The following is a 17,052-nucleotide window of genomic DNA, read 5'->3' as shown; positions in this document are numbered from 1 at the left end:
TTGAGGTTATATAAATATCCAGGCGCGTTCTTACTGAACGTTTAACGCTTCTTGCGTAGAACATCTAAAACTCTCGAACCACGGCGACACCATAATGGCTACAGTTGTGAAGTGACGTACTACGCTCGCGTCTCAAATCGTGCGAAATAATGCGCTGCAGCTGAGCACACCGTGCTGCAACCGAGTGCACATCGTGTGGGAAAGCGTCGGAAGCGCTCGACCAAGGCGACGAGAGTCAAAGATGTAGCGCCGTCGAGCGAGTACTTCGAAAATAGAGTCAACTACGCGGACTTGCCCAGTTTCAGTTTTGCCATAGCTTGCCGATCGCACGCATCCGATGGAAACCTTCGCCTACGCGACCTACCTCCAACACCTGATCGCCACTTTGGCGATCGTTCTTCTCTTTCGAGTCATCTGGGTTTTCGTCAGGATCAGACATGCTGCCGAAGCGTGCAAGATTCCCCGGAGAAAACCTGCCAAGCTTATGATTGTGCTGGGATCGGGTAAGCGCGCCGAACCGTTTAATTTCGCAATCACGCCGTACTGTCTGTGTCGTAAACAACGTACTGTACCATCGACGGATGATGCTACGTATGCACTGCCGCGCATCGCAACTTGCACCAGCGTTTTCGTTGCCGCTACCGACTAATCTGTGCCAAGTGTTTTTGTGGAGAAAGTACGATTGCAATCGCACGTTTTACGACCGTTAGTTGCTGCATTTCGCCCTTGACGACGGTCGCATAGCCCGTTGAACTCGCCGCAGTGTGCGTCTTTATGCCAGCAGCTGCATTTCACACGAATACCGCTGCGCTGGCTGTGCGAACGTTGCCCTGTCGGCGTTGTTTGTTCCACGTCGGTGCTGCGTAAGCAGCATCGCGTTGCAGTGTTCCAGAACCTATTTGCTTCTGTAAGCGACGTGCTGTAGTCTTTGCACTTCAACCTGTCCACCTTGTTGCGCAGGCGGCCACACGTTCGAGATGCTTAAGCTGGTGGAGAATATATCGACAACGTCGTACAGCCCACGTGTCTACGTGACGGCAACAACGGATCCAATGAGCGCCGATAAGGCCAAACAATTAGAGATGTGGAGAGTCGCATCGTCGTCACAGGTCCTTCTCCTGAGATTCCTCTCCTCTAAAAAGGACGCCACCGACGGTCCTGAGGTACCTCATTTTGACGCATCACCTCATTTTGACGCTTATTTCATCACCTCGTTTTGACGCTCATAAAACACTATTAATAAACGGTTAAATTCTTCTTTCGCTTAAATTGTTTTCTTTCGTTTATTAATGAACGGAGCATCATGAATACGTTTTGGCTTGCTAAAGTAACCATACTGTATCACATATTCTGCAAACACTATCTCATTTATGTGCCATACGAGTTAGCTAAAAAAAATTTTTTTTATAACAGTTAACTTTGAGGAATTCTTAATATACTGTTCAAGAAAATAGTTACGTGCAAAGTCATTCAGAGATTTCATGATATTATCAAATGACGCGATTATAGAAGTAAGATAATAAAATTCTATTGCTCTTCTTTTGTACACTTCATCATTGGCCACGAGTACAACCACAGCTGCATCATTTACACTGGCCCAGCCAGAATTGCCTCAGAACAGCAGGTATTGCAAAGGGTTTAATGCAAGAACAAATTGTTTTTTGCTCGTAACTTCTGTGAAACAAATTAATGGTCAAACGAGCAGTTCCATGCACAGTTGCCAGTTCGAATCCTTTTCCACAGGGCATATTTAGATCTGATGATTTTGATAGTGAATTACGATGCCATATTCTGCACCTATAACGCTTCTAATTATTTTATGCCGCTAGTTATTTTGTTAGCCATTACTACTATCTACATGATGTGTTGTTCCCATCTGGTGGCCACATCTGTTTGACAATTACCGCGCTACGATCATCTTGTTTCTGGTGTTTATATCTCTTGTTGATTGATTGTATGCTTCTTCATTTTACGTAAAGCATCTCTTGCTTGTGCCAAATCAATGGCTTGCAGTATTTCAAGATAAATAAATCCTTCGCTCATTCCACAACAATGCCCTCTTGCTGCACCACTTTTTCAGGCGGAAGAACCTTCCGACTATGTTGTCGAGCGCATTCCAAGGAGTCGCGAGTTGCACCAGTCCTGGCTGACAACGGTGCCAACGACGCTTTACGCACTTCTGGCATCAGCACCCATCCTTCTGCGCCATTCACCAGATGTCGTGAGTATTCACATCCGGCAGCTTGAACATTGAAGAAAGTAAAATACTACCATAAAATCCCGAGCAAGCACCCCCCCCTTTCCTTTTCGGGAGATTTGAAATATGCTCCAATGGACCGAGCAAGTGCCCCCCCCCCCCCTCCACATCCTACCTTTTTTTTTTTTCAGCCCCTTCTCCGCTACAGAATCCTGCAGCAGTGGTTCCTAAAAATCCAAGCTCTGAGAGTCTTCAGATATGTGGACGATTTCTTAGTAGTCGTACAGTTTGGTGCCTTGGGGTTGCATTCCGAGTGGTCACAAATTGTCGGAACATTTGACGAACGTCTTTCCCTCCTTGTCATAACACATGAAATTTCACACGAGGACTCCCTCCCGTTCACTAAAAACAGTAAATGCATGGGTATTCAATAAAGCTTTTCATTAGAAGCACCGATATGCATTCTTTGTTCTTAGTGGCTGTTCCACTGCCATCTTGAATTTTGGTCCACGACCGAGCAAGGGCCTTCCCTGCAAATCTTGTCCAATTATCTTTCACAGTGGGGGTTGGGGGGGGGGGGGGGGGGCGTGCTTGCTAGGGATTTTACGGTAAGCCTAGAAACTAGCTCCGCTTTCTGTCATTCTAGAATTCTAGCTTGCATATCATTACCCATTTTGATTGAAAGAGCCCAAAGAAAATGTTACTGCAGTCGGAAAGGCTTTTATAGTAGCGAGAATCTTGGTAAGTCATAATTTAACTTAATAAGGCAGTTTAGTCTGCTTAGGCGTAGTCTCTTGCCGAGTCCCTGTTTTGAAGTGTATGTTGTTGTATCGCAGCAACACACATAAATATATGTATATGCATGTGTGCGTGCATGTGTTCTCCCAAATAAGCATTCGGGAGTAGTATCAATCCCATTGTCTTCTTGCATCTATAGAAAGCACAATTTTGTTCCTAGAATTACATAGTATTCTAAAAAAATAAAGAGTTGGGTATTACTGCAGGCATTTTCTGTGGAAAAAGTGCTTGTGAGTTTGATGATACAAATAAATGTAATTTTTATGTTGGTTTAAATGCTTGGCTGAACTTTAATGGTACCTTTAAATGGGAGCGACTTGGTGTTCTTGAGCTAGAAAAATGAAAGATGCACTTTGTGACAGACACTGTTGTACAAAGAGAATTTTGAAAAGACAAACAGTGCAAATACCCACGTTGCAGTGATGCCAGGGTTGAAAAATTTAGACTGCTGTAACAGCCGAATTGCTGAGGTAGTTTGAAACCAGCATAAATCCAAAATGTGAAGGTTGGCTCTTATGGCTTCAGCTAACAACAGGTTAGCATACCTGGTAACTCTAGCTGAATTTAGTTGGCTGCCATGAACCTACACCTAAAAATATTGTATTACTTGTAATGCATCAATCACAAGCATTCACATAAATAGATGTTGTTTGATTAACTTTGGGGACCCATAGCAGCACAGGGTCCTTGAAACACAAAAAAAGCCAAATGCTCCGGGTTAATTTTTGACCATCTGGTGTTCTTTCAATGTGCACTTCGAGACAGTCTTTGAGCATTCTTACATTCTTTTCTTGCTAATGCCTTTGGTGCCTTTTAGAAAATTTAGACTTGCCATTGATAATGTGTCTAATTATGCATCTAGGTGGTGTGTAAGTAATTTTATCCCCTAGTTTCAAATGTCTGGACAATCAATTTGAAGCATTTAGCTGTTGAGGGGAGTACACAGTCAATGTGTATGTGCTTGTTGCCGCACTTTTTTCATAAGAAAAACAGCTTACCTTTTGTGACATTTTACAGCGAAAGCTGTTATGAGATCACAACAGCCGATTTTGGTGACGTAGTTGTCCGCCGCCGCCGTTGTCCGTAACCGCCATTGCGCAAAATGAGAAAAAAAAATATCCTGTATCGAGCAGGATTTGAACCCAGTCCCTCTGCGTGGCAGTTGAGCATTCTACCACAGAGCCACGCCGGTGCTTGAAAACTCTTTCACAAAAAGACCCTATACAGGCGTCATGTCAGACAGGGAATCACATTAACAGATGCAATATAGCATGGTAGAAGAGTAAAAGGCGTCACACAATGTGAATTGCATAACGAGTGGGTGGTTTAAAATTTCCCACCCATTACAAAGGGCTCAGCCATAATTCTTCATTGTTATCAGCCACGGCATCGACAAAATGCACGTAATGCTGTACAGATGTATAGCAGGTACCTTGCTTCTCCGCATAATGACGAATAATGGCATAGTGGGTGCTTCCCTACTTCGCAAAAATTATGATGATTTATGGCGTAGTTGGTACTTGTATTAGTTGCCCCAAGAGAGTTTACAACGGGCTCTAAAAAGGCCGCTCTTCCAGCTTTCGCTGTGAGTGTGCTGCGTGTTCCACCCAGGCCTGGCATTTTTTGTAGCAGTCTCTACTAGTAGGCCTTTACTCAGCACTTGCGTGAGTGTGTAGCTTATACTGGGACACTTTCTTTATTTTCAGATTATCTGCAATGGCCCAGGAACATGTGTGCCAATTGTTCTGATGTCGTTTGTGCTGGCTGTAAGTTTCATATCAATCATTGTGCATTATTGAGGCCTCCAACTTCGTGCACGAAAAATAACCTCAGTGGCAGTTTAAGTTAAAGCAGTGTTGCATCACATAATGGTAACAATATGAACATGGTGAACTCACATAGGAATTAGAATGCAATGTAGTGAAGTCATCAATTGTTTTGTGAAGCTGCTGTTATAAAACCTACACAGGTTGAAAACACTTGTGCTGGATGCATGGTAGTGATGGAAGTGTAACACGGGTGCAAATATTGGTATGGCTGTTAGCATGGTTTAAAGTTTCGCATGTCTAAAAATAGTGCTTGGATGGTGAGTTACAACCACTTTGTTGAACCTCTAAATGTGTTCTTGTAGGACGAAGCTATAACATGCAACTATCTTGCTACTGCAAAATGTTATGTTATTGATCGATAGTCTGAGGTAGGTTTTCACACATTTGAAAGTAACATTTTCAGGGGATTTCTCTCACCTGTATCACATGTAACCATTTGCATGCCCAAAACACATTTAATTGAGGAAGTGTAAATGGTGAAAGAGTCTTGGAACCTGTAATGTTGAGCATTTGTGTTTAAGAAAAAGAGATGCATGTTTCAGCTCTGCCTGTGGTTTTTACAGGTGCTGGGTACAAAGAGGACAACGGTGGTGTTTGTGGAGAGCTTCTGTCGAGTCGAGACACTGTCATTATCAGGCCGCATCTTGTACCACCTTGTCGACCACTTTGTGGTCCAGTGGCCCCAGCTCACAACCAAGTACCCTCGGGCTACGTACCATGGCCTGCTCGTCTAAGTGATCTCTGTGCAACTCATGTGGATTGTGCAAGGCATTCTTAACCTTTAGAGCGCAGGGCATATTAGGAGATGCGTTGGTCTCTCTCTCTCTCTCGCATGGGGCTTACGATATCTGTGTTATGCTAGCAACATAAACAAGAGGCTTTAAATGAAATGATGATTAGTGTGCCTTGTTCAACAGTACAAAGTGAACCACTTTTTACATGTAGTACACAGCTGTGTCCACCAACCTGCTGCTGCTTTTCCTTTCCCTGAGATTGTCAGAGCAATAGGTGTTCGCTGGTTTTACCATGAAAAGCCATTCATTGTTCTTACAGATTCAGTAATCATAAGAAATTTTTGAAATTTGGCATTTTTTAGGAGATGTAACTGTTTGCTGTGGCATGTTTACGACATAATAGATCAGGAGGCCATGCAAAATAATTAAATTTTTTTTTTTTACATATAAAACAACCAGAAATTTTTTAGTGGAACAAGTTATGGCTAGAAGATGCAGTCTGTCCCGAGTTTTATTGCATTTGGATTGAGTAGCAGAGAGTAAACATGAAACAAGGTATATGAACATTCCACTATTGCAGCGAGTGCATGCGCCGCGCCCGAGCTTAGTACGCAGAGGTGCTTGATGGTTTTAAACACTTGCACATGCATTTGACATTTCGCAAGTTTGATGTAACACATGCATAGGCCTCGGCGTTTCCTTTATTCTTGCAAGCTATTGCTATAACTTCGAGCATGCTGTTGGCATCTCAAAGTACTGCTAGAAACTCGTTACAATGGAGAAAAAAAGGGAAGTACAAAATCCTCATTGTGTAGGTCTAACTTAGGAAACGTCAAATGAATTGATATGACTGCAAGTATGGGGAGTATTTAGGAGCCCTAATGAAAGCTCCTGCTACGTGCATTTCCAAAAGCATGAAAGAAAAGTCTAGCACCAGAAGCACTGCAAGGGTACTTAAAGTACGTGTGAATGATTGGTTGGGCTCTCCTTTATGCTGGAGTGTTTCTTCCATCGCATGAATTGAAATAGCGCAAATGTCAGTGGATTGTGAGAATGCACTTTATTGAGACGTTGAATAGGTGCTGGAGTAACTATAACAGTCACCAGATGATGTCAACTTCTGCCAGGCTCCCAAGTTTCTCGTAGTGGCTTTTAGCCCCATGCAAAGAACTAAGTTTGGTGTGCACTTATTGTATTGCAGTCTTTGCGTTGTGGAGTGGTGTTGCCTTGCACAGTCCAGATGAGTATCTGAGGCACAGAGATTACTGGGTTCCCCTCTGATAGCCTGGCTTTTTCAGGTTCATGGCTGTGAATTTTGTCTGGGGCCATTTGGCTGTGGAATTTAGAGATGCACCATCGCTGCCTTAAAACATAAGGTGTTAGCTTCATGCATTTTGTTTGGCTGCCAACAATGCTTATAAGGTCATTGCATTGATATGTGGGTGCCATACTTGTTTCATAATGTTCCTAGCTTTACAGCCTAAAACTTTTTACTCCTCTATGAAACATGTAGGATAAAAACAAAACAAACATTACATGAAAGCAAGCATTTCTGTATGATGCTAGTATTGCAACAGTGTTTTTGCTAAGATATAGTCTGCTAATAAATGAATATGGATCTCTGTGTGTTGTGGAGAGGCATGCCACTAACAATACCTATAACTCGACGCTACCAAAGCGTAATAGCGATAGGGAGAGAAAATGGGTTATCTTTTATCCTCCATATGGTTCTATACAATTTTTCTGTGCCATCAATGTTCAACCTATTTGGTTGTTAGACTGTGAAACCATTATCTGCCTGTGCACACTTTCTTGCACGGCACAGGAAGCATTTAAACACTGAGTATTTCCACATGAGCTTTGTGTGCATCGGTGATAGAAAGTAATGAAGTAGTGGATTGTTCATTCAGGAACAAATTTTAGGGTAGATTTGTGGAAGACGCTGCATTTTTTAAAAGTCTCAACACAGGATCTGCATTATGTTCTTAAAGAATGGTGATGCTTTTATAAACTCATCATATTCTGGCACTTTGGTGCGCAATTGGACATCATTGATTTTATACCGACACTAAAGATTCATAGACTGATGTTCTTAAGAAAAAGGGGAGGAAGCACTGAACATGGGCAGTGGCCACGCATTTCAATGGCATTCTTGGAAGGAATAGTTGACACTGAAATTGTCAGGCCTACTTATGTTGGATACACATCGTGCAGGCTTTTGCAAGATGTTGCCTTCAGCACGATTCTGAACTGCTTTGGTGACGTGAATTAATCGCAGTGTGCATTCCCGTGCAACCAGATATTCTATTTGCATGCAATATCGATGTTGTGTATGTGCTTTTGTATGGCAGCTGATATGCATTGAGGCTGAGTGAAGAATGTGACCAAACAGAACAGCACAGCCATGAACCTGAATGGAGGCTCCAGAGTATTTTTGCTGCAGCGCGCCCAAAGTCCATGGCAAGCATATGTCCATTATTGCCAATGGGGACGGAGAATTCACCCTATACTAGAATGTGTCGATGGCGGTGGTGTCATGCTTGTAGCTAAGCGCACTTGACGCAGGCTCTTTTGTTCGATGCCCCTGGGTTGCTGCTGGTTCAGTAGCCCGAGGCAAGCACAAGGTTTGCCACACAGGTAGCTAGCTGCAGACTGCATTTAAACCGAGACACCACGACACCTAAGGCACTGCACCACGTAATTGTTTGCAGTGGCTGATAACACAGGTTGGAAGGCAATGTTCTAGCTCTCAAATGACTTCTAGCACCACTGATATGTCTAGGAGTGTTGCCTGCTGTGCAGCTCTTGATTTCTTTGTTCTCATCTTTTTTTACACAGGGTTTTTCTACTACTTGAGGTTACTACTACTGAGTGGATTGCGAGCAGCCAATACGTTCGAATGTTCGATTCTTTGATCTTATTTTGGTTCCCCGCCCCTTTTTACTCTCTTTCGAGAATGAGAGGTTCTTCTAGCAACCACCACTGCACAGAGCAGGCCTTTGCTGCAGCATGGATGGTTGTAATGAATGCTGTGAGAAATGTTTAGATGGGAGAAACAGACCCATGCAGAAATCAATTAAAAAACAAAGGGATTATATATTTTAAGGAAGAGAATGCTAGTCGTGAGAACAGTTGGGATTCATAGCAAATTGCAAGGACAGTAGCGCATCTCAGGTTTTATTGTTGATTTTTTTTTTCACTCCTCTCGAAGGTAACAAGCAACATATCCTGCTTTCCAGCAGTGCCCTGATCTGCTGTAAGTCCTTCAGTAAAACCGGGGCACGATTGGCCGAATTGTTTTCTATTTTTGAGTCTCCGGTTAAACTGCAGCGACGACCTCTGTGTGTTATTCATTCTCAGGATTCTGTTTCTAATTTTTTAGTCTCTAGTACAAAGCTGGGGCATGTGCAAATATGCTTCGTTCGTGGCTGGCCCATGGACGAGGCGTTATGCATTTAAGAGTGCTTCAAGCCCATTTTGCAAGCTATGGCACTTCCCAAGACATCTGCCTTTATATTTGTTCCCTCGTAGTTACATTCACAAGCTTCCCACATGCAATTTAATGACAGTATTGTCATCACGGGCGCTTTGAGCCAAACTGCGCTGCTTGTGAAGTGTGTGCCGAAAACCTGGGACATCCAAGGAAAAAGTGATGCCTGTTATCAAAGCTGTTTCACAAGCTTCTTTTGCAATGGCTTGACAAGTGCAGCTAATGCAAGTCACGCACAGCTTAAGGAATGCCAAGCGTAGAGCCTGTAAAATGTGTCTGTGCCCACAACTTGAAGAAATTGGCTCAGTGAAGTGGACGCACAGTGTTTTCTTTTTTTTGTTTGGAGTGTGCAATCCTGGATTTTTGAGATCTCCAGAATAAACTTATAACACCACTTATTGGCTTCCTGTGTATCTTTTTTCTAGGAACATCCAACACAGAGTATTTCTGTCATTTAAAAATAGGCTTTTGAAACGGAACTTATCTCGGACATTTCTCAATAACATATTGTAAAGGGGAAGGGTGATAACATTGTTACAAGTATTTGCAAGTAACACTTACCTGAGAAAGTAGGCAGAACACCATAGTGAATGATCTTCAGTGTTATAAAGCTTAAAATGCAACTTAATAGGGTCAGACAAGGGAGCCCATTGTTAAAAACACGTTTTAAAAGGACTATACACTTAATCAGTTTTGACTGATGAATTATGCATCACAAACTTCATTTACGTTAATTTTGCTAGAACAAGTTCATTATTTGAAAAGAAAATGAATTTTTAAAATTTTCAAGCTGGAAATTACTGCGCATATGTTGATGCGATGTCACAATTTCCAAAGTATTTTTGCTGTTTTGGTCATGTTGGCACATTAAAAGTTAACGGAATTTTCCATGTTAAGTCTGGATCTCTTTGAACACAATGAATGCAGTTTTATCGATAAAGATTTATATAGGCCCTAGCAGATGGTGTAAAAATCTGGGATGTCACAGCGAGCTGGTAAAAATTGGTGATAATAATAGGTGATAGCTACATGAATGCAAGACGACCGTGATTAAACAGTTGGCAATAAGAGACTTTTTGATGACCAGTAAATTGTATTAATTGCTAAATACGTGTAATGTAGTTAGATGTCCGGAGCTTTCCTTCAAGTGTACTTGATTTTCTGCGAAGCTCAGATGTCTTGCAATAGAGCCTGTATATGAAATATTGCAATGCCATTTACATTTGGAGCGTGGTTTTATATAGCATAGCACTAGGCTAGTAATATCACAATGCATTTCATGTTCACGTTTTTGCTTCATTCAGTTTGCTATTTTGTGCAAATATGTTTCACCTAGTTTCGTTTACGGGGGTTGCTGGAAAGTTATTGTGAAAGGAATGTCTATTATAGCTGTTGATTTCATTAAGAGAGCATACTTTTCTGTGACAATGTGCACATTTGGTGAATAATAATTTAGCTTTTTTTTTCTTTAAGTTGTGTCGAAGGCAAACACAGAATTTTTACCTTCCGAACTTTCAGCCATCCTGAAGGTGATCTTTTCCAGAAAAAACTCGAGAATGTTTAGAAGATGTTAAGCAGCCATACTACTCCACTGTTCAGAAGTAGATATGCCTTCGATGATTGCAGCTCCTAAAACTGTTTATCGAATCCATGACGTGAGTCCCGTGATACTCAGAGAGTGATGAATCTGTTAAATTTATTGCTAAGACATTAAATGTATTCAGGGAATGAGTTGGAATGATAATTAATGAGCAGTATGAAAGGTGGCCACCCTAACCATGTGTTTGCTACTTCATCATCATCAGCTATCATCATCAGTCGACTGCAAAACAACGGCCTCTCCCAACTACCTCCAAACCACCCTCAAGCTGTGAGCCTGATTCCATTTTATACCTGCAAATTTCCTTAATTTTGTCGCTCCATCTAACCCTTCGTTGTTCTCAGAAGTGTTTCCCATCTCTTGCTTTTTATTCCGTCGCTCAAACCAACCATCGGTTATCTGTCCTCATGACATGACCTGCGCAATTCCATTCTTTCCTCTTGATATCAACTAAGTAAATCGACTATGCCTGTTTGTTCTCTGATCCACTCCACTGTCTTCCTATCTCTTGGAGTCAACGACTTTCTGTTGCATCACGTGCTGTGTGGCTACTTGCAAGTACCCAACTGCTCTGACTGTGCTAGGGCGTTTTCTTAAAGCTTCAGAACTGATTTCAAAACTGCAGCATGTGGAGAGAATTCGTCTTTCTTTTCTCCTCATATTTGCTGCCCTTACCCTGTCCACAAGTGCATGGTAGCCAATAGGACTGTTAACCCTTTTCAACCTATCTGCCTTTCGTCTCTTCTTTTCCCTCTCTCCCCATCTGTAAATGGTTAAAATTTAGATCGTCTTCCAACACACAACGGTGTATACACGCTCCTAATCTTTTATTCGTCTCTGTATGGATTAAAACTTACTATATAATATTTATTTGTCAAACATCAAATGTTTTAAATATTTCAAAGATTTATTTATACATCAAACAAACCGTTGAACATTGTAGTTCTTGCACCAATGTGATCGGCTGCAATCATACTTAGTGCATTGAGGTTCAATTCATCTAAAGCTCAGTGCATCTCGCCCATTCTTGGCCACTGGTCCCAAGATCTGGCAAAAACAAGTTGCGTCCACATATGTGGACAATGCACCTGAGAGGATTATGCACGCAACTCGCATGCTTTGACACTACCAGAGTGGACAACAGAAGGAAACAAAGAGACCAGAGGTTACACCGACTTCTCTTTTATTCACATATGCTCATAAAATGACGCTCAGGCTACAAACAATCACTGTTTGCTAAACATGTTTTCGCCTCTGCATGGCCTCAAGCTCTGCACTCTTCAGAAGCTGCCCCCACCTTCTGAAGTCTTAGTACATTGTATTAGGATCGCAGTGAACTGTGCACTGGTCGGTGTCGCATGAATTTGGATAGAGATGCAGGAGCTGCGCAGGCCACGGCAGAAGCCAAAACATGTTTAGCTGCCCGAGAGAGTACTGTTGCTGTATGTGATAACAGTGTTTTAGTTTCGAAGAAAGAAAAGAAAAAGGCCGAGTTCGAGACAGTAACAGGTTGGAGAATGAACACTCCAAAAAGTCGAAAATATCGCGTGAGAAAAAAGAAAACGTTACAGCAAGCCAAAAAAAAAAAAAAACACCTAGGTCAGAGTACATTCATGCACTGGTAACAGTTTTCGTTATCTCTCTGCAGTGCTGAACTGAAAGATGTTGGTTATATGGCAGCACTCATTGCTGCAGGATGGCATCATCGTACCCTACGCGCCTGCACACTTCTCGCGTTCTGGTGTATGAGTGAGCTTCTCTTGAAGACAGAAAGAAAAAAGGCCATCAGCAATGGAAGAAATAATGCTGTTGATGCCATCCTGCCGCCCTGTTGTTGCAGAAGACAGAAAGAAAGTTTGTTGAAGGAAGAAACTTCGTTGCAAAAGGTTCAAGATGATGCACCTGAAAGATGACAGTAAGAGAGACTCAGAAAGGGAGAGTAGGAAAGGGAAAGAAGAAACATTTTCAGCTGTGCATTTTGATTAATCTATCACGCAATTGTTTTTTTTTTATTAAGCGCATTGCACACACCCACGTTAAGCACATTACTTGGGTGCTCTTTTAACCCTTTATGTGCAAAAATTTTAAAAGCTGATGGTAAAGCTGTGTACTTTGATTACTCCATCATGCAAGTGTTTTTTGTTAAGTGCGTTACACATACCCTGCTGAAGCGCATTGTTTGGGTGTTCTTTTAACCCTTTAAATCTTAAACGAATGTTACCATAATGACTCAATCATTTATGGTGAGAACATGCTTCAGTAACTCAGTTAAAACACAGAAATAACCCTGGAAGGATTATATGGAAAGAATATTTGTTTATTTGGTATTATATATAACTATGTGCAGTGCTCAAAGATTGAAATGCGACATCAGAACTTTGAGTGTAATGATTGACATGCGTAACTGCTCAAGATAACCATGTCATGTCACTACAGATCTGGCCACTAAAGGTAATGTTGGCTCTGATATAAGCTTGAGTCAAAATTATGCCAATATGAGAGATACCGAAGACAATGGAAACAAATGTATGTGCATTACTTAGCCTAAATTAACTTTTTCTTGTTACTGCAGTTGAACCATTTGAGCATTCAAGTGCAACAGATATGTTTGTATGACAACTTCAAATGCAAGAAGCCAAACACAGAAATGTACAGTCGCGCTCAGTATGACTTGCAACAGGGGAGCGCATGGCGTCGCAAGCTCCAAGATCACCCACTGCTTCCACTAGCCCTTATTTCCACAACTAAACACTGCTCTCTCATTTGAAGATGATCCCAAATAAAATATCATTTAGCCATGGAAATGAGGGAAAGTTGAAGCCATGCGCAACCTTTAACTTGTGAGCCAACACACTCCTTTATTGCAAGTCATATTGAGTGCAACTGTACATCTATGAACACCCTTTGCGTGCAACATTAACGTGGCCCAAATGACACATCGCGCCCATTTTGTGACGCCCCAATCTGCCATGTGACTGCTGCACACTTGTGTAGACTTGCACAGACCTACAACTAAGCCACCTTCGCCACCTCTGTGCAATGGGCCTCAGGCCTGGCCGACCACCCGACCTCGACCACTGGATCCGTGGACCTTACCACTGATCATTATCAGACTTTATACACGAAGCAAATTTACATGTGTATTTTTGACACCACAAATGACTATGCCTAAGGGCAGGCTTTCGAAATAAATTAAACAAAATCTGTACCTCAAAGAACAATAGTGTTTTTTTTGCAAGATTATACATTTTATTTCGGACTTAAACTGTGCGTATCACTGCAGTTGATTAAGTAGCACGTTGATGGCTGACAAGTGCTGGTTACAGTACAAAGTCGAGCACTTACCTAGACGGCACCTGCTCGACCGTGCTGAGTTCATAGCTGGTCAGCCTCTGAGACAACGTTGAGGGCAAAGCTGGCAGTGCTCTCACCGCTAGCATCTGTAGCGATAACCTGGTATTGGCCCACATCGGTTACAGTGGCCTGTGTGATGGTCATTGTGCAGGTTCGGCCATCTTGGGCAATCTTGTAATGGGCACCCTCCTTCAGGGCATCGCCATCCTTCAGCCATCGAACTGCAACACAGTCATCATGCAATGTTGTGAATTGCAGTGTGATTGCAGCTAGAAAACATCAACGCGTGTGAACAGCAACCGAAGTGCTCTGAACGCAAATAAGGAAGTACGATTCAACGAACAGGTCGACAACAAGGTCTTTTTCCCGCATTCACGAGAAGAGCATTATTCCCATTGTGAAATCCTGGCAGTGCTATCAAGGCGACTCTACACAAAAGGCAGCCAGATGGCAGGCTAGTCAAGATACCAATCGCAGTTTTGTTTGTGACCTTACTGCTGGCTTACTCAGTGTTGCTAAGATATTGCATGAATACCATCCTGTGGGTCCATCCCATAATTTATCCCACCAAGCCACTTAACGTTCTGCATAGCTCTCATGCAGTTTCAAAAATTTTGGAATTTCACAGTAAAGTGAAACTTACAAAGCAGCAGCATCTCTACACTTGGCTATCTTATTCGAGTTAATATGGCATTGCAGAGCATGAAGGCAGAAACTTCACTAACATCTCATTACCATCGTATCCTTTTATTGTTTTGACCAAGAGTGTTTAAAGCTAATTATTAAAAAAATCACTATTTCAACCAGTCTTGGGCAGTAACTAGTTACTAGTAACGCGTTACCGGTAACTAGTTACTTTTAAGTTAGAGGAACTTGTAACTGTAACACTGTTACTTTTTTCGCAGTAACTGTAACGGAAAATACCGTTACAGTTACTTCTGTCTTTATGAAAAATTATCCAACAGCAACACTTTTTCGAACTTTCTTCTTTACCATATATCCTCTCCACCCCTCAACTTTCCAGAATAGGGCTCCCCCTCGCAGTTTAGGAGAGGAGGTGACTAAGCGTATTATCTTCCCTGCAGAAGACCGAGGTTGGAGGTCTGTCATTAACGCGACATGTAAATCAATCGTGGTTCAACTGAACAGCCTGCTAAGTTCGCGTCCGTTTTTTTTTTTTTTTTTCAGCATATATATCCTTTTCGTCACTTTTTTAAAACTATGTTCTTGGTGTACAGGTGGAGGAGCATTAGGATGCCATGTTTATAGTCTCCCTCGTCTGAGGCTCCGAGCTAATCGTGTTTGACATGTGGCTAGAAAACAGCAGAACGCGAAACGGCTAAGGCCAGTAATTCCGTGAACTAGCGAAGCGATATTTTAAAACTTCTTTGTAACTGGTTGTAAAATGTTTACTCCGACTTAATGCAACAATTATTAACAAAATGACAGACGTTTCACCCCCAATGCAGGTGGCATCCTAAAAAGAAAAAAAAATGAGCCGAGGTCAACCAGTCCACTAGTCACACATGTCCTTGTAAATGTCCAGTGGAGGGCCGCGGCTGTTTTTGCAAGCCGCGGCGAATGCACCACGATTCCAGGAGTTGCTTTTCCCCCACCGTCGTTCACAAACCGGCGTCGTCGCATTGTTTAGGTCAAAGCTATGACCTGTCATCCAGCAGTGCTCAACAAGCTCGGTCTTAGAACACGTTGCATGGGTTGCTTTAGCGACATTCCGCTTGAGTTCTTTAGGCCTCGTTGATCATTTCCTGCCCGTTTCGCCGATCCCCACATCGCACTTTTAGATACCGCCATGATCATCCGCAGGTGTGCAGTCTTAGGATTTCGTGAACACACGTTGTCATGTTCCAAGGCATAATAATGGGACTTAAAAACGGTTTGTATGCCCAGTGGACCGGAAGCTCTCCGAACAGAGTCTGACACACCTTAAACATATGGAGCAGACACAATGGACGTCGTAACCACTCGTGATGTACTCCCCGCTGCTCTTCGTATGCGCTTCTGGGTATAGTTAATAAACGTTTTAGGATATATTGCCGTCGATCCAGTACATCAACCACGTTTTCCACTGCAAGTAAGAGGCGTTCAAAGTGATTGCTGGTGTTGGGCCCCCTTTTATGTTTCCTTCGTCCAGGGTTTTACGACGTGCAACCCTTATCAAATAAATTCTATAATTTGATTTGTGATCTATTTTATACAGTAACGGAAAAGTAACGACGTTACTTTTGCACAGTAACTGTAACTGTAACAAGTTACTTTCGGAAACTCTGTAACTGTAACTGTAACAGAGTTACTTTTTTGGCTTAGGTAACTGTAACTGTAACACTGTTACTTTTTACTGGTAACGTGCCCATGACTGATTTCAACCACATTTATTTTCTTACTTTTCTTAGGTACATTCATTTTTCTATTGTACATAACATCACGTTCAGTTAAAAAAGCATAAATTACAGCTTGTAATCCACCATAACTTAATTGTAAACTGTAATAACAGAACTTCTTAAGTTGGTTTGACGTCTAAAACTGGTAATCGTAGTATGTATCTAAAATTTATGACACTGTTTTACCGTACACAAGTGTATCGGTGTGCAAAGGATGGCGTAGTGTATAAAAACCACAAGAGTGCAGGACAGGGCTGTGGGAGCAGTGAATAGAGTTGAGCCTCAACATAATGAACACGAATATGAAAATGTTAATGAAATATTCATCTTGCCACTATTACATTATATGTTTATAAACAATACCAGTTATAACAAAACTGTTTCAGCACCACATTCAAATCTGTCATAACATCGTTCAACTGTAATTAGGAGTGAGATGTCACATCAAGTGACAAAAGCTTTAACAGTTAAGTTCCACCAGCTTTCCACTTATGCTGCCAAATTTAGCATGACATTGGACATAGCATACTTAATTAGCTTTGGCATACGAACAAATTTAATTAAAAAGAAAACATCTTAATGAATAATTTGATCTGTGTGTGCCAACACACTATACTCCATTACTTGTCAGCACACTTTTGTTACTCCTAG

General features: G+C 41.9%; 2 protein-coding genes across 2 annotated transcripts in view; one reads left to right on the top strand and one right to left on the bottom strand.

Annotated features, from left to right (window-relative positions):
- The first annotated feature begins 85 nt into the window (after window positions 1–85).
- Window positions 86–9,446, top strand: LOC119404540 (UDP-N-acetylglucosamine transferase subunit ALG14 homolog). The gene is made up of 5 exons (XM_037671077.2): window positions 86–503; window positions 961–1,163; window positions 2,081–2,221; window positions 4,702–4,761; window positions 5,388–9,446. The coding sequence occupies exons 1-5, from the start codon at window positions 338–340 to the stop codon at window positions 5,556–5,558; spliced, it is 741 nt and encodes a 246-aa protein (XP_037527005.1). The 5' UTR covers window positions 86–337; the 3' UTR covers window positions 5,559–9,446.
- A 2,368-nt stretch (window positions 9,447–11,814) lies between these two features.
- The window catches only part of LOC119404538 (twitchin-like), a 96,220-nt gene continuing 90,982 nt past the window's right edge, over window positions 11,815–17,052 (bottom strand). Inside the window, 2 exon segments of the mRNA XM_037671076.2 lie at window positions 11,815–12,550; window positions 13,994–14,223. Coding sequence (XP_037527004.2) covers window positions 14,024–14,223 — 200 coding nt within the window. The 3' untranslated portion in view covers window positions 11,815–12,550; window positions 13,994–14,023.

The sequence above is a fragment of the Rhipicephalus sanguineus genome, chromosome 9 (assembly GCF_013339695.2).
Source record: "Rhipicephalus sanguineus isolate Rsan-2018 chromosome 9, BIME_Rsan_1.4, whole genome shotgun sequence".
In the NCBI taxonomy this organism is placed as follows: Eukaryota; Metazoa; Arthropoda; class Arachnida; order Ixodida; family Ixodidae; genus Rhipicephalus; species Rhipicephalus sanguineus.
Note: the sequence above shows the minus strand (reverse complement) of the source record. Positions and strands in the feature narration are given on the sequence as shown.

Coding starts and splice junctions, on each gene's coding strand:
- LOC119404540 (XM_037671077.2), top strand. CDS start 338: ATGGAAACCTTCGCCTACGCGACCTACCTCCAACACCTGATCGCCACT. Junction 1,164..2,080: donor ACGCCACCGACGGTCCTGAG/GTACCTCATTTT, acceptor CCACTTTTTCAG/GCGGAAGAACCTTCCGACTA. Junction 4,762..5,387: donor TGATGTCGTTTGTGCTGGCT/GTAAGTTTCATA, acceptor TGGTTTTTACAG/GTGCTGGGTACAAAGAGGAC.